Source organism: Passer domesticus, chromosome 22, assembly GCF_036417665.1.
Source record: "Passer domesticus isolate bPasDom1 chromosome 22, bPasDom1.hap1, whole genome shotgun sequence".
Taxonomy (NCBI): domain Eukaryota; kingdom Metazoa; phylum Chordata; class Aves; order Passeriformes; family Passeridae; genus Passer; species Passer domesticus.
Genome location: NC_087495.1, coordinates 7,028,120 through 7,052,417, shown reverse-complemented (window position 1 = coordinate 7,052,417; position 24,298 = coordinate 7,028,120). Strand labels below are relative to the sequence as shown.

At 51.1% G+C, this 24,298-nt stretch overlaps 1 protein-coding gene across 4 annotated transcripts in view; it reads left to right on the top strand.

Moving 5' to 3' along the window:
- The window catches only part of SAMD11 (sterile alpha motif domain containing 11), a 76,953-nt gene that overhangs the window by 8,478 nt on the left and 44,177 nt on the right, over nucleotides 1-24,298 (top strand). For all 4 annotated transcript variants that reach the window (XM_064396788.1, XM_064396787.1, XM_064396789.1 and 1 more), the window contains exons 3-4: nucleotides 11,300-11,478; nucleotides 12,777-12,827. In XM_064396788.1, coding sequence (XP_064252858.1) covers nucleotides 11,300-11,478; nucleotides 12,777-12,827 — 230 coding nt within the window. The remainder of the gene's footprint in view (nucleotides 1-11,299; nucleotides 11,479-12,776; nucleotides 12,828-24,298) is intronic.

Below are 24,298 nucleotides of genomic sequence, written 5' to 3'. Positions count from 1 at the left end.
GGCAATTTCTGAGCCCCCAGCCTGACCCAGGAACGTGGGGCAGCCCCAGCCAGCACTGCAATCCTGGCGCTGGAATCCTGCTGCTCTGAGGGGAAGGAAGTGAAGCCTGCGAGGAAAGACAGACAAATAAATGTGGAGGAGCAGGGCAGCAGCATCATCTCGTTAGCGCCGTGTCAAGGGCAGCGGAAAGGTGACACGGGAGAAGTAATTTTGCTGTCAAAATTATTTAGAGATGTCATTAAACTGCTTAGGGCTGTCTCTGGTGCTTCAGGGCACAGACACCTGGTTTTAATTTGCTCTGCTCTGTGTCCAGCCTGGCTGGCCTGGCTCAAAGGGAGCCGAGCTCGTTTGGAGCCTGCTGGCAAAAGGCAGAGGGTGGCCAAGAGCAGGGTGAGCCCCCTCAAAAACCTCCTTCATTTAAAATTATCAATCAGCCCGGGTCTGCAGGGGTGATGAACTTTTCAGGGAGCTCGTTCTGGGTCAGTTATGGGACAGGCAGAGCAGTTCCTGCAGGAGAGCTGCTGGAGGTGCCCAGGCCAGGCTGGACAGGGCTCGGAGCAGGGTGCTGGAAGGTGTCCCTGCCAGGGCTGGAATCTGGGGCTCCTTCCAAGCCAAACCAGCCTGGCCCTGCACTTTGGAAAAGAAATCCCCTCTGTTCTTATTTCATTATTGCTTGGCCAAAAGACTACACTTAAAAAATCACTTTGTTTGTTCTCTATATTTTCCCTTTTCTACATTTGTTTGCTTTTGTGGGGTTTGTTTGTTTTTCCTTTCCCCCTCACCCTTGTTCATTGTCGTGTCCTGTTCCTCCTCTGTTTCCTTTATCTGGAGAACGTTTTGCTCCTCAGGATTCTCACTTGGCACCTCCCCTCCCTCCTCCCTCTCCTGAAATGCTCCCACTTCACCTCCCCGGCTGCAGAATTCCCAGTTCTCCCCGTTTCAGGGCTGCTTTTCCTGCTGGGACCCGCTGCCCTGCCCTGGCAGGTGTCCCTGAGAGCTCCTGACAAAGCTGAGTTTTGCAGTGAGGGCAGGGACAGCCTCTCTGGAGGGCTCCTGGCTGCTCTGGAAATAAAGCCGAGCAGCTCTGTGCCCTCAGCCTGCTGGGCACTGCCTGCCCACCCTGCCAGGGCTGGCATTTCTTTCCTTCCTGTGGGTTTTTGGCTCTTGTTTTACCCAAAGCAGCCAGGGCAGGGAGGAAATGTCACGTTCCCCTGGTCAGAAATGCAGCCTGCTGCGGGGTTTGCCTGGAGCAGGGTGGGGAGGGATGAACGGAGGGAATTCCCAGGAGCTGGGGGGTTCCTGCTCCTTTATTCTGCCTCCAGCCCACGGGGAAATGGTAATTTAAAAAAAATTTTACACGTGGGTACAAAGGCACAGGGTGTGGGAAGGCCATCAAGCCCAAATTTGCTGTTTTTGGAGGTTAGCTGCACAGAAATCCTGCTGCACATCAAATCCCTCACTTTCAGGTGCCAGGGGAGCTGTGACACCTGGGGTGACAGCCAAGGCCCCTGCCAGGGCTGCAGAGAAAGGGGAGCAGGGAGCTGGGGAGCTGCTGCTGGGGGGGGGGGGCACGGGGCAGAGAATGCAGAGAATGCTGAAAATGCTGAAAATATGCAGAAAATACGGAAAATTCAGATAGTACAGAAGATTCAGAAAATACTGAAAATTCAGAAAATACTGAAAATGTGCAAAAAATACTGAAAATACTGAAAATGCTGAAAATATGCAGAAAATACTGAAAATTCAGAAAATACTGAAAATATGCCGAAAATATACAGAAAAAACTGAAAATATGCAGAAAATTCAGAAAATACTGAAAATACTGAAAATATGCAGAAAATGCAGAGAATGAAGAAAATATACAGAAAATGCAGGAAATATGCAGGAATTGCAGAAAATACTGAAAATATACAGAAAGTACTGAAAACATGCAGAAAATGCTGAAAATACTGAAAATATGCAGAAAATACTGAAAATATGCTGAAAATGCTGAAAATACTGAAAATGTGCAGAAAATGCAGAAAATACAGAACATGCAGAAAATGCAAAAAAAGGAGAAAATTCAGAAAATGCAGGAAAAAAAGAAAATACAGAAAACACAGAACCTGGACGATTGCTGGTGACAGACAAGTTGTGTTTGCTCGGAGCAGGTGCCCCGTTCAGTGCTGGCACTGACTTCAGCAGCAGCTCTGGGATGATTCTCAGGGACTCCAGGACCTGTGGACGAGCTCCTGCCTGGGGCTGTTCCCTGGAGGAGCAGAGTTCCCTGCCTGCTTTGTGTTCCCGCAGCCCTGGGGCTCCTGCCCAGCTCTGCCCCTGGCTCTCAGGCTCCCCGGCGTGCCCAGCCCTGCCTCGTGCCCTGATGGATGCGCTGGGTGCCAGGGCTGTGGGAGCTGCTGCTCACGGGTTGCCAGGGCAACCAGAGATGGCCCCTGAAGACAGGAAAGGGCAAACATTCCTTTCTGCTCCGGTCGGGAGCATCAGTGATTGAATGAGATTAGATGGAATTAGATAATCCTGGAATTCTCAGTGATTTGACGCCAGGCCTTTATTAAATAAGTAAAAGTACCAGCCCTGCTAATAAAAATGAATTCTTTCAGATCAATAACTTTCCCCCCTGCTCGTCACAGCTGTGCTTCTTGAGATCTCTGTTTCTGTGGCGTGGGGTGAACCACACAAACCTGCCTTCTTTAATTTTATTTTTTTCCCCCTCTCCCAGAGGGGACAAATAATATCAATTCTCTTTTATTTCCCCCTTGTGATTCACCCACTTAACCCTAAAGTGCCCTTGCCGGGGAAGGCACTGCAGGGTTCTTCAGGGGTGACTCAGTGCACTGGAATTTCAGCTCTGGGGTTACTTAAACACTGAACACCATTACTTTTAGCTATTGTAATGTTATAGAATTAAAGAAAAATGCATGAAAATGTGGCACGAGTGGCTGGGCAGGTTTTTGTGAGCTCAGAGTGATCCATGCCTGGCCGCAGAGGGACTGAGAGCAGCGAGTTCATCTCCAGTGAATGGGGGTTCAGTCTCAGAGCCCTTTGGTCTCAGCCAGCTCCTGGCTTCAGTTCCATCCTCACCCTGGCAGGGCTGGCACCAGGACCCTCTGTGCCCCACAGGGCACCCAGCAGGGCATGGAAACCTGGGCATGGAAACCTGGGCATGGAAACCTGGGCATGGAAACCTGGGCATGGAAACCTGGGCATGGAAACCTGGCTGCTCTGGCTCCTCCCTGGCTGTGCTGGCCCCTCCAGAGCCCGGGGCTGATTTACTCTGATGGATTTTTTGTGGTGCAGCTGCAGAAACCCCTGCTGAGGGTGTTGCAGGCACGGGGGACAGTTCAGAGCCTCACAGCAGAGCCTGGCTGCTCCTCTGCAGAATGATTTTCGTTCCAAATTAAAATCCAATTCATTTTCTAATTCCTGCCTTAGCAGTGCGATTTCTTGGAACATCTTTGGCTTGAAATTCGTGAGCTGCTCACGCAGCTCTGGATCTGGGCTCGTTTGTATCAGCAGCGTGGATCTGGGGTTTTTTGGGTTTTTTTTTTTGAAGTCTCACCTTGCTGTGATGGATTTCTCAGGCGTAAGTTCAGTTAAGAGTAATTCCATGAGGCTGGGGAGCATTTCTGTCCCCTGGCGTGTGCAGAGGGCAGAAATCTTCCTTGCTTTGGGGGGATTTAGTCCTGCCTTTGATGTGTCTGCTGTTGTCTCTAAATCACTGTAGGACCTGCAGAACGTGTGTTTAAAGGATATTTCATGTGATGTGCTCCAAGCTGCTGTGCTTTTCCTTTTGGTTTAAAACTTCCATCCTGAGGCTCATTCTGTGGCGTGGAGGGACCCCTCCAAGCCCTGCTCTGCTTTTCATGGCAAGCTCTGGGAACAGGACTGAAAACTCACTTTTTCACCCATATATAGGGAAATACTGACATGGAGCAAAGTGGGAGAGAGGGAAGGACAGGGGAGGCTGAGAATTGGGTGTGCTGAGCAAATTAATGTGCACTGGGGACAGCCCCACCCTCACCTGCAGGAGAACATGAGGACAATGAGGACAATGCTCATTTTTAGGGTCCTGGAATGGTTTGGGTTGGAAGGAACCTTAAAACCCTTAAATGTCAGGGACACATTCCACATCCAGGCAGTTGTGTGGTGTCAGAGCAAATACCTCACAGAAATCCAGGCACATTGTGTTGGCACTATTGTCTCAGCAAAAAAAGATATATTGGTTTAACATATTTTCCATTAACAAGCTTTAATTTGCATAAATTATATCGCCCTCTGTTAATTTATTATTACTTGTTCGGTTTCCTCTATTTCATTATTTCTCCTGGGGGTTATAAAATTACTTGGATTATTCTGCTTAAGCTTTTTAAAATACAGTCACAGTGCTGTGTTTTCCCATTTACCTTGTATTTCCTCATTGTTCTGAGGCTCGTTAAAAATCTGAGTGAAGTGTCTCAAGAACTTCCCTGGATAAGAATTCTGCAAGTCTTGGAGAGCAGTACCCAAGTTTGCTGATTTAAACCCGTATTATTCTGGAAGTTTCTGTTTGGGCACCCCCAAATTCACTGCTGGAATGAGCAGGATTTCTCTCCCAGAGCAGGAACAGAATTGTCCCAGGTTTGTGTGGGCACAGAATTGTCCTGCAGAGCTCTCCCTGTCTGGGAGCTGCTGTGCTGTGACTGCAGGTGAGGCAGGGACAGGAAATCCAGGTGAGGCAGGGGCAGAAAATACAGGTGAGGCAGGGGGGAAAATCCGGGGGAGGAAATCCAGGTGAGGCAGGGGCAGAAATTCCAGGTGAGACAGGGACAGAAAATCCAGGTGAGGCAGGGGACAAAAATCCAGGTGCTGGCTTTGGGGAGGAGGCAGCAGCTGAGAGGCAGCAGCTGAGGAGCTCCCAGTGCACATTCCTGGTTCCAGGGAGCATTCCCAGGGTGGGAAGGGCACCAGGGGTGCCAGCACAGGGGTCTCCTGGCACAGGGATCTGCCTGGCTCTCAGCTCTGGGACCCTCTATGGGGCAGGTGCAGCTCCCCTGTCCCTGTCCCTGTGCCCTCCTGGGCTGGCTCAGTGACACCAGGGATCAGCCAGCCCTGAGTGCCCTCCCCAGGGGCTGAATTTCCTTCGCCCTAAATCCCTCCTTGGCTGGAAGGAGCTGCAGTTTTTATTCCTTTGTGTTTTTACAGCGCTGCTCTTGTCTCCTGTTTACCTCCCCGGCTTCAGATGTGATTGCAGAGGGGATTTTTCTGGGGTTCATCTGGCACCCCGTGTCCAACCAAAGGCAGCTGTGTGCCTGGCTCTGCCAGGCTTTGCTCTGTGTTTGGGAAGGGCTCACCTGCCCCAGCACAGGCAGATCAGACCCAGCCGAGCCTCTGCAAGCTCTGCAGGGATTTGTGCACCTGATCCCTGCTTATTTTAATGGGGCATTTTCTTCTCAGGAGCCCGAGCTGGTGTCTCCGGAACTGAGGGCTGTAAGAGTTTGACCTTAATTTGGTTTAACCCTTATTCTGGCCGTTTCTCCACTGGAATTTGGGTTTGAGTTGGGTTTTGCCTGTGCAGAGATCACCCCGTGGAGTTCAGGGTGTGTTGTGCTGTGCTCTGACATTTGTGTTTTGCTTTTGCTTTGAGCTGGAGTGAGGGAAACCCAGAGAGAGATTCCTGGAGCAGGATCTGTCCATGGCAGGAACTCCTGGAGCAGGATCTGTCCATGACAAAAATTCCTGGAGCAGGATTTGTCCAAGGCAGAAACTCCTGGGGCAGAATTTATCCATGACAGGAACCCCTGGAGCAGGATCTGTCCATGACAAGAATTCCTGGAGCAGGATTTATCCATGGCAGGAACTCCTGGAGCAGAAATTGTTCAAGGCAGGAACTCCTGGAGCAGGATCTGTCCATGACAGGAATCTCTGGAGCAGGATTTATCCATGACAAGAATTCCTGGAGTAGGATCTGTCCATGACAGAAATTCCTGGAGCAGAATTTCTCCAAGGCAGGAACTCCTGGAGCAGGATCTGTCCATGGCAGGAACCCCTGGAGCAGGATCTGCCCAAGGCAGGAACTCCTGGAGCAGGATCTGTCCATGTCAGGAACTCCTGGAGCAGAAATTGTTCAAGGCAGGAACCCCTGGAGCAGGATCTGTCCATGGCAGGAATTCCTGGAGCAGGATCTGCCCAAGGCAGGAACCCCTGGAGCAGGATCTGCCCAAGGCAGGAACCCCTGGAGCAGGATCTGCCCAAGGCAGGAACCCCTGGAGCAGGATCTGCCCAAGGCAGGAACCCCTGGAGCAGGATCTGCCCAAGGCAGGAACCCCTGGAGCAGGATTTCTCCAAGGCAGGAACCCCTGGAGCAGGATTTCTCCATGGCAGGAGCTCCTGGAGCAGGATTTCTCCATGGCAGGAGCTCCTGGAGCAGGATTCCTCCTGGCCCCTCTGAGCAGGTGTCACCTGGGCCTGTGTGTGCAGGGGAGAGCCAGAGCTGTGAGCTGCAGGTGGTGGCTCCTGCAGGAGGGAGATGGCAGCTGCAGAGTGGCCAGCAGCAAAGCCCAATTCTGCAGGAATTTTGATGTCAAAAATCCAGGCAATCTCCAAGGCTCACAGATAGCTGTGGGCACAGTGTGTGGATGTGGGTTTGTGCCCAGCAGAGGAGGGCTGGGGGCGCTGGGTTCCTGATTCCTGCAGGGATCTGCTCTGCTGTCCCTGCTGCCAGGCTCTGTCCCTCTGCATGTATCCACGTGTGCAGATTGGACCCAGCTTTTCCCCTCTGACAGCCCAAGTTCACCTTCACATTCAAACAGAACATGGAAAATAAACCCAAAAACCTCCAAGGCTTCCCTTGCAGGTGCTGCTGTTGGGTGTCCCCTGCTCGTGGGCAGAGGTGATTCTGACTTTGTGGAGGATGGTCCTGCCCCCTGCAATTCCCATCCCGCATTTCCCACTGTCAACACCTGCATCCCCCTGGGCAGCTCCTCAGGGCCCAGAGGGGAGAGGCCATTTCCAGGTAAAATGTTCCCCCTTCAAAGCTCCCCCTCTGTTTTACTCCAGGTTTTTTTGAGCTTCCCCTCTGTTTCACTCCAATTAACCTCGGTTCTGGCCTCACCCCCATGTGAGATTTGGGATTTTTCACCTGCTCAGAGAACTCTTCCCTCTGGCATTGCTTCTTTTTCTTTCTTCCCTTCCAGCTTGTTGTTTCTCACTCTTTTGATGAATTATTTACCTCTCTAGTATTACCTTTTTTTTTAATATTCTCTTTGTGTTTACCTTCAAAACACACAACTCCCAACCCTCCCTGCATCCTCCCCTGCTCGTTGGGAAGCCTCTGTGTTTACTGGTCATTCACTTCCCAGTGTTATTGATAAATACAAAGGTTGTAAAATCCTGTGGTGTCACCTGCTGGGGCTCCCAGCGTGCTCAGCCAGCTGGGTGAGTGTTCCTGCTGATTTTTGGGATGCAGGGGTTTGTCCTTGGCAGCTGGGTGAGTGTTCCTGCTGATTTTTGGGGTGCATAGGTTTATAATTTGCAGCTGGGTGAGTGTTCCTGCTGATTTCTGGGGTGCAGGGTTTATCCTTGGCAGCTGGGTGAGTGTTCCTGGTGATTTTTGGGGTGCAGGGTTTATCCTTGGCAGCTGGGTGGTGTTCCTGGTGTTCCTGGGACTCCAGGGCTTTATCCTTTGGATTTCTTGGTGCTCACACTGTCAGGGATCTGTGGTTTTGGAGCTGAGAGTGACCCCAGTGCTGGCAGAGGGGTGACAGTCCTGCAGATCTCCTGCCACAGATCTCACCAGGGCACCTCAGCCCAGCCGCTGTCCTGGGAACCTCCCTGGAAACTTCCTGGAAAACTTCCCTGGAAACCCTCCTCTTCCTCTGGAATAACAGATCCAGGTGGAGAAAGGGCCTTGCAGGGTGTCCCTAAGGGCTGGGATGGGGAGAGATGGGACTCTCTGTCTCCAAGGGATGTGTCTCTGTCCCCAGGGGCTGTCTCTCTGTCCCCAAGGGATGTCTCTCTGTCCCCAGGGGCTGTCTCTCTGTCCCTAAGGGATGTGTCTCTCTGTCCCTAAGGGATGTGTCTCTCTGTCCCCAGGGGCTGTCTCTCTGTCCCCAAGGGCTGTCTCTCTGTCCCCAAGGGCTGTCTCTCTGTCCCTAAGGGATGTGTCTCTCTGTCCCCAGGGGATGTCTCTCTGTCCCCAGGGGCTGTGATGAGCAGTGGCCTCTCCAGCTCTGCCCCCTGTCCTCACCTCCTTCACCTGCATTTCCTCGGCCTCGTGGCTGCCTGGTCCCGGGACTGAATCTCCTTTTAAACAATTTATTCCCGTTTATTCTGTAGAACGCCGCGGTCTGGTGTCAGTGTTTGCCTCCAGCAGCCACCTCAGGGTGGGAATAAAAACCCCAAACCCTCCAGGGCCCTTTGCCATCCATCAGCCAGGGGTCACAGGGGCTGCAGCTCAGGTCTGGAAACCTGCAGGAAATCAGTCTTTGTTACACGTGAAATAAAGCAGTCTATGGGGAAAATAACCATAAATGTTCATTATTTGTACAGGAAAATCAATTTGTAGGCCAATTGACCAAATAAAGTAATACAATTTGCTGGGAAATCCCCCAGGTGTGGCAGGCAAATCGCAGAGCAGGGCTGGAGCTGAGCTTTGTGCGGGGATGTGGGGTGGGACTCAGGTTTGTGTGGGAAATGTGGGGTGGGAGGGACAGGAGCCTGAGATTTGGGAGGGCATGTGGGGTGGGAGGGATGTGGGAGGGGTTTTTGTGGGGTGGGAGGGATGTAGAACTGAGATTTGGGTGGAAATGTGGGGTGGGAGGGATGTGGGACTCAGGTTTGGATAGTGAATGTGAGGTGGGAGGGACGTGGGACAGGTTTGGGTGAGAAATGTGGGGTGGGAGGGACGAGTTGTTTTTTTTTTTCCCCTTTTATTTTTTGTGGGTTTTTTTGAGTTGCTTGGGTTTTTTTGTTTTTGTTTTTTTTTGTTGTTTGTTTGTTTGTTTTTTGGGTTTTTTTGTTTTGTTTTTTTTTTGTTTGTTTGGTTTTTTTGTGTTTGTTTGTTTTGGTGGGTTTTTTTTTGGTTTTTTTTGTTTTCTTTTTTTGGGGGGAAAGTTTGTTTTGTTTTGGTGGTTTTTTTGGTGGTTTTTTTTTGGGGGGGTGGTTTTTTTTTTCTTTGTTTCTGTTTAATTGCAGCTGCATCTCTCAGGTAGCCTTAAATAATGTGCTGGTACCATCTGATTTTTTCCCAGGGACAGGAAATACTCCTGCCTGTGATTTTTTTAATTTTTTTTTTCCAACAAAGCCACCCCCAACCTGACAGTACTTCAGAGTATTCAGAGCCCAGGATGGGGCTGTTCCCAATGCCCTCAGCACCCCCAGGGGCCCTGGGAAGGCTTGATTTAATTAATTAAAGAGGAAAGGGATGCTCTGCTCCCCATCCCAGGGCTGGGACAGGAGGATTCAACCACAGAGAACTTCCCTGGGCTGCAGCAGGGCTGGGGACAGCTCTGGCAGCTGCCAGGCAGTGCTGAGGCTCCCGGAGGGTTCATTCCCATCATTCTGCATCCACACCTGCCCTGGTGCTCCCCCAGGTGTGTCTGGGCAGCTGCTCCTCCCCGGGGGTGTTCTGCAGGACAGTTTTGATTTTTGGAGCAGGTTGTGGGCCAGGCTTCTGGCTGCCTTTGTGTTTTCATCTGAAAGTGATGATGTGTGTGTGTTGTGTGTGTGCTGGAGGATTCCTCTAAACAGATTAGGGGAGTGCAATTGATTCCAGGCTGGCTGCAGATGAGTAGAAAAGGCAAAATTGATTGGCTCGGTCTGTTTTAATTTTCTGGGGACGTAGTGAATAAATAAATAAATAAATAAAGCATCCTCCAAACCTGAGGGTAAAAACACAAAGCAAACAGGACCTGGAAAATGGCGTTGTTAGGGCTGAAATTGTGGGATTTACAAGGAGCTGTTCCTCCCTTTTTTGGCTGAGTTTGCTGCTGGTCCTGAGGAGCCTTGGGGCAGAGGCTGCCCCTGGGGCACGTCCCTGTGAGGGGCAGGACTGGAAAAGCACCTTGAGCACAAAAAGTGTCACGGGGCAAGGGATGCACAGCTCATAAAGTGCATGGTTTTTCCCGCATTTCCCCAATTTTTGCCATTTTTGGCCCGCTGCTCCCCCTGGCTGCTCAGAGGGGGGAGCCCCTCCTGGGGTGATCCTTCCAGATGGCTTCAGCTCATTATCACAGCAATTAGGGTGCCCTTAACCACCACCACTGCAATTTGCTGACAGAGGTAAACAAGGTTTTGTTTGGTATTAGTGGAAAGTTCTTAATTTGTATAATTAAAACAACCTGGGCCCTTCTCTCAGCCTTCCTCCCTTGCAGAGAGCCTGGCTTTGCCAGGACTCCTCCTTTTGCCAGGTTGGGTTGCAAAGCTGCAATCAGTTTTTTTTTTTGCATTTCTGGCCCTGTTTCACACCTCTCCCCCTGCCCGGGGGATGGGCAGAGCTGTGGCCTCGCTGGGGTCCCAATTCCATGATTTTATTGCCTGAAATCACAGATTCTGTGGGGCAGTGCTGCCTCCCTGCTTTCCCTGCTGCTGGCACTGTCCCTGTCCAGCCCTGGTCATCACTTCCCTGGGCTGCTGGCAAAGCTTTAATTCAGCCCTGAGGTGGAAATGTTTGGTGGGACATGCTTTAATTCAGTGCTGAGCTGGAAATGTTTGGTGGGAGATGCTTTAATTCACTGGTGGGGTGGAAATGTTTGGTGGGAGATGCTTTAATTCGGTGCTGAGCTGGAAATGTTTGGTGGGAGATGCTTTAATTGAGTGTCAAGGTGGAAATGTTTGGTGGGAGATGCTTTAATTCAGCCCTGAGGTGGAAATGTTTGGTGGGAGATGCTTTAATTCAGCCCTGAGGTGGAAATGTTTGGTGGGAGATGCTTTAATTGAGTGGTGAGGTGGAAATGTTTGGTGGGAGATGCTTTAATTCAGCAGTGAGGTGGAAATGTCTGGTGGGAGATGTTCTGGAGGCAGAGGTTGGTGCCTCCTCCCTTTCCTCCAGGTGAGGATGAGGAGCAGGCTGGGGATGAAGGGCTGGGAGTGCAGGGCTTGGTCAGAACTGCAAAAGCCACAAACAGAAATGCCTGTGCTGGGAAATCCTTTTGCAAAGTGACAGAGTGACAAAGTGTGAGCCAGGTGTGGCAGCTCTGCCTTGTCAAAAAGAGCTTTTCTGACAGAGATAAACAAGTTTGTTGTTTGGTGTTTGTGGAAATAGCTGTTTGGGGCGACTCCTCACCAAATCCTTGCTGTGTTCTCTTTCCCTGTCCTGTGCCAGAACCGGGGCCGCCTGGCAGAGAAGAGGAGCATCCCCCTGCCCCCCAGCAGGCTCCCCAAGAAAGAGCTGGGCTCCACCTTCCCCCACAGCGAGGACAGCCAGGAGAGCGACCAGAGCAATGGGCAGCAGCCCGAGGTGAAGCAGGAGGAGGACCTGCACATCAGTATCATGAAAAGAAGGTACCTGCAGGCGGGGCTGGCCTGGGCAGGGCCCGTGGGGTCACCCCGGGGCTGCAGTGCCACCTCGGGGGCACAGGCCAGCCCTCCGAGGGGTTTTGCTCGGGGTGCAGCTGGCACTCGGGGTTTGCAGGTTGGCACTTGGGTCCCACTCTCTGTGGCTTTGTCTGGCCAAGGGATTGCACCCTGGCCAAGGAATCATCAGTGGGCTTCAGCTGCCTGAGGTGCAGAGGGGTGGGAACCCCAAATCCTGCCTGCTGCTCCCAGCTGGGCTCAAATTCTGGTGTAAATGAAATGGGGGAGCAGTTTGGGGAGCAGCAAGGGGTGGGGTTTTGTGTTTGATAGCAAGGTTTTGTGTTTGGTTACAAGTGTGGGGTTTGTGTTTGATAGCAGAGCTGCAAGGTGTGGGGTTTGTGTTTGATTGGAAGTTGTGGGGTTTGTGTTTGACTACAAGTGTGGGGTTTTGTGTTTGTTTATGAGTGTGGGGTTTGTGTTTGGTTGCAAGGTGTGGGGTTTTGTGTTTGGTTAAAAGTGTGGGGTTTGTGTTTGATAGCAGAGCTGTAAGGTGTGGGGTTTGTGTTTGATAGCAGAGCTGTAAGGTGTGGGGTTTTGTATTTGGTTGTAAGTGTGGGATTTGTGTTTGGTTGCAAGGTTTTGTGTTTGATAGCAAGGTTTTGTGTTTGGTTAAAAGTGTGGGGTTTGTGTTTGATAGCAGAACTGCAAGGTATGGGGTTTGTGTTTGATTATGAGTGTGGGGTTTGTGTTTGGTTGCAAGTGTGGGGTGTTTTTTTCTGCTGGCCCTGGGACATCAGGAGCAGTGTCACCCCCTCCTGCTGGCCCTGGGGGGCTCTGGGAACAGCAGGAGCAGCACAAAGGTGCCAGAGCCCAGACAGGACAGCTGGGTTGGACAAGGCAGGAATTGGGGCTGAAAAAGGCAGGAATTGGGGCAGAAAAAGGAATTGGGGCTGGACAAGGCAGGAATTGAGTAGAAAAGGGCAGGAATTGAGTAGAAAAGGGCAGGAATTGGGGCTGAAAAAGGCAGGAATTTGGGCTGAAAAAGGCAGGAATTTGGGCTGAAAAAGGCAGGAATTTGGGCTGAAAAAGGCAAGATTTGGGACTGGACAAGGCAGGAATTTGGGCTGAAAAAGGTGAGAATTTGGGCTGAAAAAGGCAGGAATTGGGGCTGGACGAGGCAGGAGCTGGGGCTGAGGGGGTCCCCAGGCTGGAGCAGGGGTTCAGGGGCAGGAGAGGAGTGCTCAGCCCTGCCTCTGACCTCTCTTTTTTGTGGTTGTTTGCTGCAGGATTCACACCCACTGGGATCTGAACATCTCCTTCCGAGAGACCTCCTGCAGGTACCGTTTTTGGGCACCTCTCTGTGTTGCCACACTGGGAGTTTCTGATTTGTTTCTGGGTGCTGATGGATGTAAAAGGACATTTCTGTCAGTTCTGGGGGTTTTTTCCTTCCTCCCTTTGTTCCTCATCCTCCCCTTGCCACACACCCTCCCTTTTGTTTTTATTTTGGGGGAAGCTGTGGGGTGAACAGTCCCTTTTACACTGGAAGAGAGAATTGATGAGATTTCTAAAAAAACACCCAATTTTGCTGTGTTTATTCTGGTCCCAAGAAGGTGGAAATTCATAAATTGAAGATCTCCAGTTGCAAACTGAATATTCCTCTGTGACCTGGGTGTGGTGCCTTATCTTCTATGTGCTGCCAGCAGTCACAAACTCTTTAAAAATCCAGAGATTTGTATTAAAAACTGCGATTTTGAAAGGTCTCTTTTATTCTGGATTTCCAGATCAGGGTGCAGCCCTTGAGTTGTGGAAAACTGCTCAGTTTTTGGAATGAGAGCAACAAATCTGGGGAGCTTCTCAGGGAGGAGAAAACAGAGCAGGAGAGGGCAGGGTGGGGGTCTGGGGTGCTCCCTCCACTCCTGGGTGCTGGGGAGATCAGGATCTGCTCCCTGGGATCTGCTGCCAGAGAGCAGCCCAGGGGGAAAGTGGAATTTTGGATGTTTTGTGTGAGCCTGTTAGTTAGAGATGGAACAAAGGGAAGTGATCACCACAACTGGAGCAATGTCCGTGTCTTTAACTGACCACTGGAGAGGGAATTAAACCTTGGCCGTGGGAATGAAGGTGGGAAATCCCCGTGGACTCATCCTCCAAGAGGGAGCAGTGAGGGCAGAGGAATCCTCTGGTGTTTAGCTGAGCACAGACTGTGGCTCTGAAGCACAATTCCGAAATTTTCCAGCGTTCAGAGCACAAACCCCACCCACAGCGAGCCCCACGAGCCAGGGCAGCAGCTCAGCACCCATAAAAACAGCTTTTGGAAAGGCAGCCCTTCGAATGAGAACCCTGCTTAGCTGCTCCAAGCTGTTGGGACTCCGGAATACAAAAGGATGGATTCCTTCCAGGCAGAGCCTTTCATGCTGAATTTCAGCCCAGAGCAGAGTTTTATGGCTGTTATAAACTCCTGAAAGGCAGAGGTTTGGGATGGAAGTGCTGACAGTGCCTTAATTAATGGCCCTGTGAGCAATGGTTCTGCACAATGGCAGCTGAGGGTGCCAACACCTTTGGAAATTGGAATCCCTGTCTTCAAAAAATAATTCTGAGCTTGCAGTGCGTGGAATAAAATAATGGTCTGAGTTTTATGTCAAATGCATTTCCTGGTCTTCCTCAGCTTGATGTTCCCTTCAGTTTGGCTCTGTCCTGGAAGAAACCTCAGTAATTCCCCTGGGGAACAGAAGTTTTGCTTTTCCTGAGGAGTCCAGCTGTCCAAAGCTGCCCATCCAGCCCATTTAGAAAGGGGAAAAACTGGTTATGCTGTGTGCCAGAGGAAGGATTTTGGGTTTTCTGTACTTGAGGGGCCCCAAGTGCCAGCACACAGCCCTGTACACCAGATTTCAGTCCAGGTGTGTTACCTGAGAGCTGCCCTGCTGGGGTGCAGGCTGCTGGCTGAGGTGCAGCTGTAATGGGGAATGGAGCAGGGCAGGCAAGAGGAAAAAGGACATAAATCAGGCTGGGGGGAAGGAGGAGGTGAAAACACCTGGGAAACGAGATGGGAGAGCAAAGGAAATGGGAAATGCAGTGATTTAGCTCCCTGCTTTGGAAGGGAGAGCAGGGGAGGGTTGAAAAGCAGCTGTTGGTGGAGGTGTCAAGGCTGCTCCTGACTCAGCAGGGCTCTGCTGGGTGACCCAGGTGACACTGTCAGTGTCACAGCTCTGCCCTGCCAGCGCTGACAGAGCCTGCCTCTGGGGCTGCCTGCTTTTAGGGGTTTTTTTTTCCCTAATAAGCTTTTCCTTTCTAATCTCTGAGACCTAAAAGGGAGACTGAAAGGTCAGGGGGAGCTTTCAGCAGCTGGAGGCTGAAGGTGAGAGCCCTGGGCAGGTGAGAGCCCTGGGCAGGTGAGAGGCTGGGCAGGTGAGAGGCTGGGCAGGTGAACTCTGGGCAGGTGAACTCTGGGCAGGTGAACTCTGGGCAGGTGAGAGATTGGGCAGGTGAGAGATTGGGCAGGTGAGAGGCTGGGCAGGTGAGAGGCTGGGCAGGTGAACTCTGGGCAGGTGAGAGGCTGGGCAGGTGAGAGGCTGGGCAGGTGAGAGGCTGGGCAGGTGAACTCTGGGCAGGTGAGAGGCTGGGCAGGTGAACTCTGGGCAGGTGAACTCTGGGCAGGTGAGAGGCTGGGCAGGTGAACTCTGGGCAGGTGAGAGGCTGGGCAGGTGAGAGGCTGGGCAGGTGAGAGGCTGGGCAGGTGAGAGCCCTGGGCAGGTGAGAGATTGGGCAGGTGAACTCTGGGCAGGTGAGAGCCCTGCAGCTCCTGCAGGGAGCCCAGGCAGGGCAGAGGCAGCAGTGACCCCAAACAGGGACCTGCGTGTCCCTGCCTGTCCCTGCGTGTCCCTGCCAGTCCCTGCCTGTCCCTGCGTGTCCCTGCCAGTCCCTGCCAGTCCCTGCGTGTCCCTGCCTGTCCCTGCCAGTCCCTGCCTGTCCCTGCCAGTCCCCTCTGGCACTCCCTGGCTGCTCCCCAGCTGGCAAACCCGGGGCTGGGCTGAACAATTTGAGTTTTGCCCATCAGAAGAAGTCAGGGAAGAGTGGACTGGGGGATCCCAGCTCTGTGGGACCTGCAGAGCTGTCCCACAACTCTGGGGACAGTTTGGTTCTTTCTGTGGAAGGCTCTAATGAGACACCACAGACGTGGCAGGAAAAGGACATTTCTTTAGTACCAGGCTGAGTTCAGCCCGCCCAGCTCCTTCCTGCCCTGGGTTTGGGAATTGGCTGCTCAGGGAAATCCTTCAATCCTCTCCTGGGTTTTTAGGGATCGGGCACAGCACAGGGACCTGAGTGGCTTTTCCCTTTCCTACAGGGGTAAGGCCAAACTAGGGGAAATTTGGAGTGATGAAAAAAGTATGACTTAATCTGAATTAATTATGCCATCATGATTTCATTAGCAGCACTTTCTGCTCTTGCACTCGTTCCCAGGAAGATTTATCTGGCTGCAGGGATGGGGTGGGGAAGGGAGACATTTGGGGACTAGCAGAGCTTCAAGTGCTAAAGGGGAATGGGGGCTGATAAACCAGTTCTAACTTGCATTTAAAGCTAAAATTGCTTTTCAAATAAAGGTGAGAAGAGCTGTAGATTCCTACAAGAAAAGGGGAAATTTATTTAGAGTAGTTCAGGCCATGTTTATCCTGAGAGTGCTGAAATCTTTGGTGCATGGGAGGGGTAATGCACCTTTTGTAGGGTATCCTGAAGGATTTGGGAAAACCTGAGCATCCAGAGGCCTGTGTGTGTTGAGACAGAGCCAGGGAAGAATTCCTGATACCTTTTAGCTCATATAATCTCCAAAAAAGAGCCAATCCACAAAGAAGAACCAGCCTGCTTTGGGTCCAGCCTGGCAGGGCTGCAGCTGGAGGTTCTCTGTGCCCCCGTGGGGTTGGGGTGGTTTGGGGTGTCCTGGGTCCCACCTGGGGATCCTCCCTGCCCCAGCACCAGCAAAAGCTGCTCAGATTTAATATTCCATCAGCTGCCCCTGGTGGGGGAGAAAAGGAGGGGGATTTGGGGTGCTCAGAGACCCCTCAGCCCCACACGTCCCCGTCCCTGGCAGGGCAGAAGCCTCCTGGCGTGTCCCTGCCAAGTGCCACCACCCCTCAGGGATCCCTGTGCTCTCTCAGGGCGCTGTAATTCCAGCTTTTTATTTTATTTATGAGCTTGCAGAGAGCTGAGTGACAAAGCAGGCTTACAGCAGAAACATCTTCATACTTATTTCCACCTTATTTTGGAGTTGCCAGCCCTACTGATCATTTTTATGAACTGTCATGAGCATTAATGAAGTTTTATGGGCATTTTGCTGGGGACGGTGCAGGATGATGAATTTGTTTTTCCAGGCTCGGCCTGCAGGGAGATTGAGGGCTGTGCTGCCCATGGGCAGGGTTGGCATTTCCAGGCCCCTCTGCTCATTCCAGCTGGGAAAACTTGCTCATCCCTCCCTCTTTCCCCTCCCTTGGTGCTGTGTCCGTGGTGAGGCCTCAGGAGGGTCCCTGCAGGCAGGGCTGGGGTGCTGCTGAATTCTGGGCTGTGAAATCTGGCTCTGAAAGGACACACAGTGACCCCGAGGGTTTTGTGCCAGTGGTGAAGCTTGAAAAGTTACCCAAAAGGCCGAGCAGTAAAAATAAAAATGTAATATAATATATAATAATAATAACTTATAATACAGATGTGTAGTAATGTAATATATAATAATGCATAATATACAATATAATACATGAAATGTAATCTACATAGACATAAAATATGAAATATATAATATATATCATATATCGTATTATACATAATATACATATACATTATATAATACATATACATAATAATACATGATGCATATAACAATAAAATATATAGTACAGTACTATAATATATAATATATAATATATAATATATAATATATAATATATAATATATAATATATAATATATAATATATAATATTATATATTACATAATAATACAATATATTATATATAATAATATAACATTATATAGAAAATAAAATATATATAATAATACAACATAATAGAGAATTATATACAATGTAACATAAATATAATATGTATTTACATGATAAATATATAAATACATTTTACAAATAAAATTAATAATAAGAGGTGGCCTTGTGGTGGCTTTCCCTGAGCTTTGCCTGCTGGGTTCTGTCCAGAGCACAAAATCCCCATGGGGAACATCTTGCTGCTGTGGCAGGGGAATTTCCAGGGGCTGCCTTGGCTGGCTGTGACAGAGAGGGGACAGAGAGGTGACAGCCCTGGAGGAGAGGGGACAGCAGTGAGGAGAGGGGATAGTGCTGGCAGGAGAGGTGACACAGTGCCAGAGGTGACACAGTGCCACGGAGGTGACACAGTGCCAGAGGTGACACAGTGCCAGAGAGGTGACAGCCCTGCAGTGGAGGTGACACGGTGCCAGAGAGGTGACACGGTGCCAGAGAGGTGACACAGTGCCAGAGAGGTGACACAGTGCCAGAGGTGACACAGTGCCAGAGGTGACAGCCCTGCAGTGGAGGTGTCACAGTGCCAGAGGTGTCACAGTGCCAGAGAGGTGTCACAGTGCCAGAGGTGTCACAGTGCCAGAGAGGTGACACAGTGCCAGAGGTGACACAGTGCCAGAGGTGACAGCCCTGCAGGAGAGGTGACACAGTGCCAGAGAGGTGACACAGTGCCAGAGGTGACAGCCCTGCAGTGGAGGTGTCACAGTGCCAGAGGTGTCACAGTGCCAGAGAGGTGACACAGTGCCAGAGGTGACACAGTGCCAGAGGTGACACAGTGCCAGAGAGGTGACACAGTGCCAGAGGTGACACAGTGCCAGAGGTGACAGCCCTGCAGTGAGGTGACACAGTGCCAGAGAGGTGACAGCTCTGCAGTGAGGTGACACAGTGCCAGAGGTGACACAGTGCCACAGAGGTGACAGCCGTGCAGTGGAGGTGACAGCCCTGCAGTGAGGTGACACAGTGCCAGAGGTGACACAGTGCCAGAGAGGTGACACAGTGCCAGAGAGGTGACACGGTGCCAGAGGTGACACAGTGCCAGAGGTGACACGGTGCCAGAGAGGTGACACAGTGCCAGAGGTGACACAGTGCCAGAGAGGTGACACAGTGCCAGAGGTGACACGGTGCCAGAGGTGACCCAGTGCAGGGCAGCTCAGCCGCTGTCCCCAGCCCTGTCCCCTGTCCCCAGTCCCGCCCGGCTGGCCCTGCGGTGGCTCTGGGCTCTGGCCAAGGTGAGCGGTGCCAGGAGGGGAGCGGGGCTGAGCTCCGGCTGTCCCTGATCCCCAGCCCTGCCGGTCCTGCTGACTCAGTGCCTCGCTGCTGGGGACAGGGACACTGACCTTGCCCCGGGGCCACGCCAGGGCACGGCCAGGGGAGTTTTTCTGTTGCTGAGGGAGTTCCTGCTCACAGTTCCCTGCCCTGGGGGGCTCTGCTGGGCTGCAGGGTGGGTAACCCTTCACTGCTTTGTGCCCTGTGTGTGGGGGGGACTCAGAGCTTGTGAAATTTCATTTATTTACTTATTTTTAATGTTTAAGATTTTTTAAAATTAAATTTAAAATTTAATTTAAATAAATTTTTATTTTTTTAAATTTTGTTTAGGAAGCTTTGTGTTCTAGTAAGGAAGAAGCTGAGGGTGTTCATCAGCTCTTGGGAATAAAGATGATTTTATTCCCAGAGCACTGGGTTTGGCTGGGATGGGATGGGAGGCTCTCTCTTCCTGCACAGCAGACACACAGCTCACGCATTTTTTCCACCCTGAGCTGCCACCATTAACTGGGAGCAGCAGGGGCTGATTTCTGACAGGTTGTGTGCAGGAGGTCAGAGCAGGGAGATGGAGCAGCCCCTTCTGGGGCCCAAAAATCAATGAGCCTGTGATTAAATGGCCCACGGAGGCTGGACACTGCAGGTGCAGGGAAAAGCAATGATATTGGTGATGTTTTATTGCAGGAATTGCTTTCCCAGCTCCTTGTACAACCCCCAGCTTCACCAAATTTGGGGGTTTTTTTGTCCAGGGGCTGCACTGGAGCGCTGGTGTTTGTTTAGAAATCAGTTATTAGGGCTTTTTTTAAATGGTAACTAGAAAATCTGAGTGCCCGTGCTGGACCAGCCCAGCTGTGCTGTCACACCAGGGTGTTCCTCAGGGCTGCAATGATGCACCAGCATTTAAGGGCCAGTCTGGCTTCTCCTCTAATGGCTTCCATAAAAATCTCATTATCCCTGCCAGCCCTGCCTGATTCCCATCCCTCCCTGGGCACAGTCCTGCTCAGCCCTGGCTCCCCCAGGCTGGAGAAGCCTCCAGGGCCACCAGGGCCCTGTCACTGTCAGACACTAAAAACCACCTCGTGAGCACGTTTGCAAGGTTAAAAGGGAAGTTTATTTTTTATTTTAACATTTTTAGATTTCCAAAGGTGGCAGTGGTTGGAGGGTGACAGTGCCACCTCTCCACTGACACTGGACAAACCAAGAGTCCATCAAATTTCTCCTCCATAAAATAATGTAAAACAATGAGTTATTTACAGAAAGGGTGTGAGAAAGTTCCTCACAGGGATGTAAACATCAGAAAACCCTAAAAAATCAGGGTGCCAGGGAATCACTGAGACAGCCTTGGAGCAGCCCTGGCTGCAGCTCCCCCTGGCCTGGCCGCTGCCCTCGCGTCTCCTCCTGCAGCTCTGCCGTTCCTCCCTGTGCACATTGGATTTTTCCTTCCTTTATTGGAGGGAGGGGCAGAGGGTCGGGGCAGTTTTATGGCTGCTGTATTGATCAGTAAAATTTAATATAATCCCTGCACTTACTGCGGGATCGTTAAGGGGATGGAGAGCTGGTGAAATGTGTTTCAGAAGAAATATTTTTCCATTTTCCATTTTTTTTTATTTCCTCCCTGTTTGTGAAATGTGTTTTAAAAGAAATATTTTTCCATTTTCCATATTTTTTTTTAAATTTCCTCCCTATTTTTGCTTTCTGAGTCTCTCTTCTCTTCCACTCTCCTGCTTTGCATTCCTTCAGAGATTTTTGACTGTGTTTTCCCAGCTTTCCTTTGATTTGATGGGGAACTGGGAGAAGTTCCCCAGTCTGCCCCTCCCTGGGCATCCCCAGGGAGCAGAGCCCAGAGTGCCAGCCTGACATCCCAACCAGGTCTGGGGCAGAACAGCACATTTACACTCCTCAATTCCCTATTGACCCTTAAATCCGTTTTTTTCACAGGGAGCAGAGCCCAGAGCTGCCAGCCCAGCCAGGTGTGGGGCAGAACATCACATTTACACCAACATCTTGCACTTTTAAATTCCCTATTAACCCTTAAACCCCTTGTTTCACCCTTAAACCCCTTGTTTCACCCAGGGAGCAGAGCCCAGAGGGCCAGCCTGACATCCCAGCCAGGTCTGGGGCAGAACAGCGCATTTACACTCCTAAATTCCCTATTAACCCTTAAATCCCTTGTTTCACCCTTAAACCCCTTGTTTCACCAGGGAGCAGAGCCCAGAGCTGCCAGCCCAGCCAGGTCTGGGGCAGAACATCACATTTACACCAGCAGCTCACACTTTTAAATTCCCTATTAACCCTTAAATCCCTTATTTCACCCAGGGAGCAGAGCCCAGAGCTCCCTCCCTGCCAGCCCTGCCAGGTCTGGGGCAGAACATCCCAGCCTGAGCTCCACATTCACACCAACACCTCACCCACCTCAATTTCCTATTTATTAACCCTTAAATCCCGTGTTTAAATCCCAGAGCCTGGCAGCTCTCTGGGCTGACCCTGCAGCCAGGGCAGAGCCAGGCTGGCTGTGCCAGCAGGGCACCCACCCCTGCCAGGCTCCTTCAGCCTCACCCCATGAGGAGGATGGGGCACAGATATTTTATGAAAAATCCTTTGCTAGGATTTTTCTCCCAATTTTGCTGAGAAGCCTCAGGAAATAATTGGAAATAATAACTCTCTGCTGCTGTGGAATGCAACAGGTGCACCTGTGGTTGGTGCAGGTTGGTTGTTTCTAATTAATGGCCAATTAATGGCCAGTCACAGATGCACTGGCTCGGACTCTGGGAGTCACAAGCCTTTGTTCTTCATCCCTCTCCTGTCCTTTCCAGCCTCATGATGGGTCTTTTTCTCTCCACTCTTTTAGTGTAGTTTTGGTATAGCATTTTAATAGTAATAAAATATATAAAATTATAGTAATATAAAATATCTATTACTATAATTTTATATATATGATATATATTATATATTTATATATTACTAGATAAAAATATATATAATATATAAATACATATATTGTATATATATTATATATATTATAATATATATTATATATATAATAATGTAATAAACCAGCCTTGTGAAACATGGAATCAAGATCCATGTCTCCTCACACCAAGCATCCACCACAGTGTGGGCGAGCCCCTGCTCCTCCCCTCCTCCTGCGGCCAGGGGGGCTGCAGGAAGGAAAAAGGCAGCCCCTGCTGGGAATTATTCCCATTTTGGCCCAGCTGTCTCCTTCCCCCCTCTCCCTGCAGTCTGGGCAGAGGCAGCAGGGCCTGCGGGCGCCTGGCTGCCCGGCTCTGCGCAGCCCTGACACTGATTGATATTTTGGTTAATTGTCTCCAGCCATTAGTCTGCTCATCCCTCTCCCCCTCAGACAGGCGCTCGCTGCTAATGGCTGGAAATGAGACACATTTGGTGGGCGTTGCTCCCGGCCTGGCTCTGCCTGGTGGCGGGTGACCCTTGGGGACATCTGGCAGCACCTCTGTGCCGCTGTGGCTGGCAGGCCAGCATCCCTCCTGAGGGTGCTGCATCCCTCCTGAGGGTGCTGCATCCCTCCTGGGGGTGCTGCATCCCTCCTGAGGGTGCTGCATCCCTCCTGAGGGTGCTGCATCCCTCCTGGGGGTGCTGCATCCCTCCTGAGGGTGCTGCATCCCTCCTGAGGGTGCTGCATCCCGGTGTGCTGGCTCAGAAAGGGCTGGGGTGGAGAATGGTGCTGGGTTCTGCCTGGCTCCGTGGGTAAACTGAGGCAGGAGTGTGCCTGCGGCTCCCCGAGCGTGGATTTGCTGATGGTTTTATCTTAAACCCCTGGAAAACGTCCTGAAAGCAGGAGGTTTTGGGGGAAGGAGAGCGCCACTGCTGCTGCTGGATGATTCCCCCTCCTGGGTTCTGTTTTCCCTGGATCTATCCCAATGTTCTGCCCCCTCTGGGTTTTGAGGAGCCCCTCCAGAGAGAGGGGTTTGCATTTTCCTGGTGGATGAAACCATCCCTCCCAGCAGCTGAGCGTGTTTACACCCCAGCGCTGCTCGGGGCTCCGCTGGGATGCGAGGCAGCGTGCAAATGCAAAGATGTAATTATCCCATTTTTCTCTTCCCACTCCCTGCTCTCCTGGCTCCTCTCCTCCGCCCTTTCCGGGCCTTGTGCTGATGGCAGCGTTTATCTGCATTTGTCCTCTGTCCCTGACAGCCTCTTATTGATTGGCATGATTAAAAAGAACTGATAATCACTTCACATTAATCCCATAAATGACTTAAGACACCAAAATATTTGCATAATGCATCTTAAAGGTGGCAGCTAAAAGAGGATAAGACCCAAAACTGCTTGGCACAGGAGAAATGGGCTTCCCACTCACCTGTGGGCTTGCTTAAGTAATGAGCCTCGTGCTTGCATAAGGAGCACTCCGAACTGCTCTGGGGGGGATGCTCGGGGGATTTGGGACCCGAGCATCCCTTCTCCTGCTGATCCCCCCGAGGGATGGGCGGTCACGGGGCTGTTTGTGTCTGCAGCCTCCCGTGGAAATCTGCGGCCAGACGCCCGCTGAAAGTCCCTAAAGACTTTCTGTCCTGAACTGATCTGATTAGCAGCGAGCTAGACACGGATTAGCCCCTGCTGCAGCCCCAGCCTGGGCTGGCAGCGCCGGGCGCTGCTCAGGGCCAGGCCAGCAGCACCGGGGGGGTATTTAAGGCAGATCAGTGCTGGGTAATTCTGCAGATAATGCACCCTCCGGGCTGCCCTGCCGGGCCCAGGTGAGGACACCCCTGGGTGGGAGGGAGCTGTGGCTGGGCAGGGAGGGCAGCGTTCCTAATTTCTGTCGTTTTTGCCAAGTGTCTCCGGCTCTCCTGGCTGGCACCTTCCCTTCAGAGAGAGGGCAGGAGGAAAAGTTGCCCCGTTGAGGTGCGGGTGAGCCCCTGGTGCTGGGAGGAAGAGGAGCTCAGCATCTCCTGCAAGCAAACAAAAGGGAGATGTTCCAGCACCAGCAGCTCCTGCCACGGGTTCCACCTTGTTCTTCCTCCTCACTCCTCGTAGATGATTTACTCAGGAATATTTTGCAGCTGGAGCGTGGTTTGCCAGCAAAATCATTCGCCACTGAGCTGCAGTATCTGCTACAGTGAATATTTGTGTTCATCCTCTCCATAGAAGGAAAAAAAATTATAAAAAAAGGACTAACCCAGCCTAGTTAGCAGCAGTGTGATGCAAGGAGAACAGGCAAAATAATGCTGAATTGCTCTAACACAGTCTCTTTTCCCAGAAGGAAGAGCATTGTTTCAGGATCTGTTGGAGGGGGAGTTGAAAATGGGTTTTGTAAATAAATCTGTCCCCTCAGCTCTGAGTGACGCTGCTGTCCAGGCTCGTGGTGGGTTTCTCTCTGAGGAGAAAAACCATTATTCAATCAAATCAAGCAGCCTTTTGTCCCGGCACTGATGGAATGGAAAAACTTCGGTTTTATAAGAATAGAAGGGTGGCAGCTGATAGAAAACTATCAGTTATTTCAGTTCAACTTTCCTATTCACGCTGGAGCAGCTCTGCCAATTCCTCC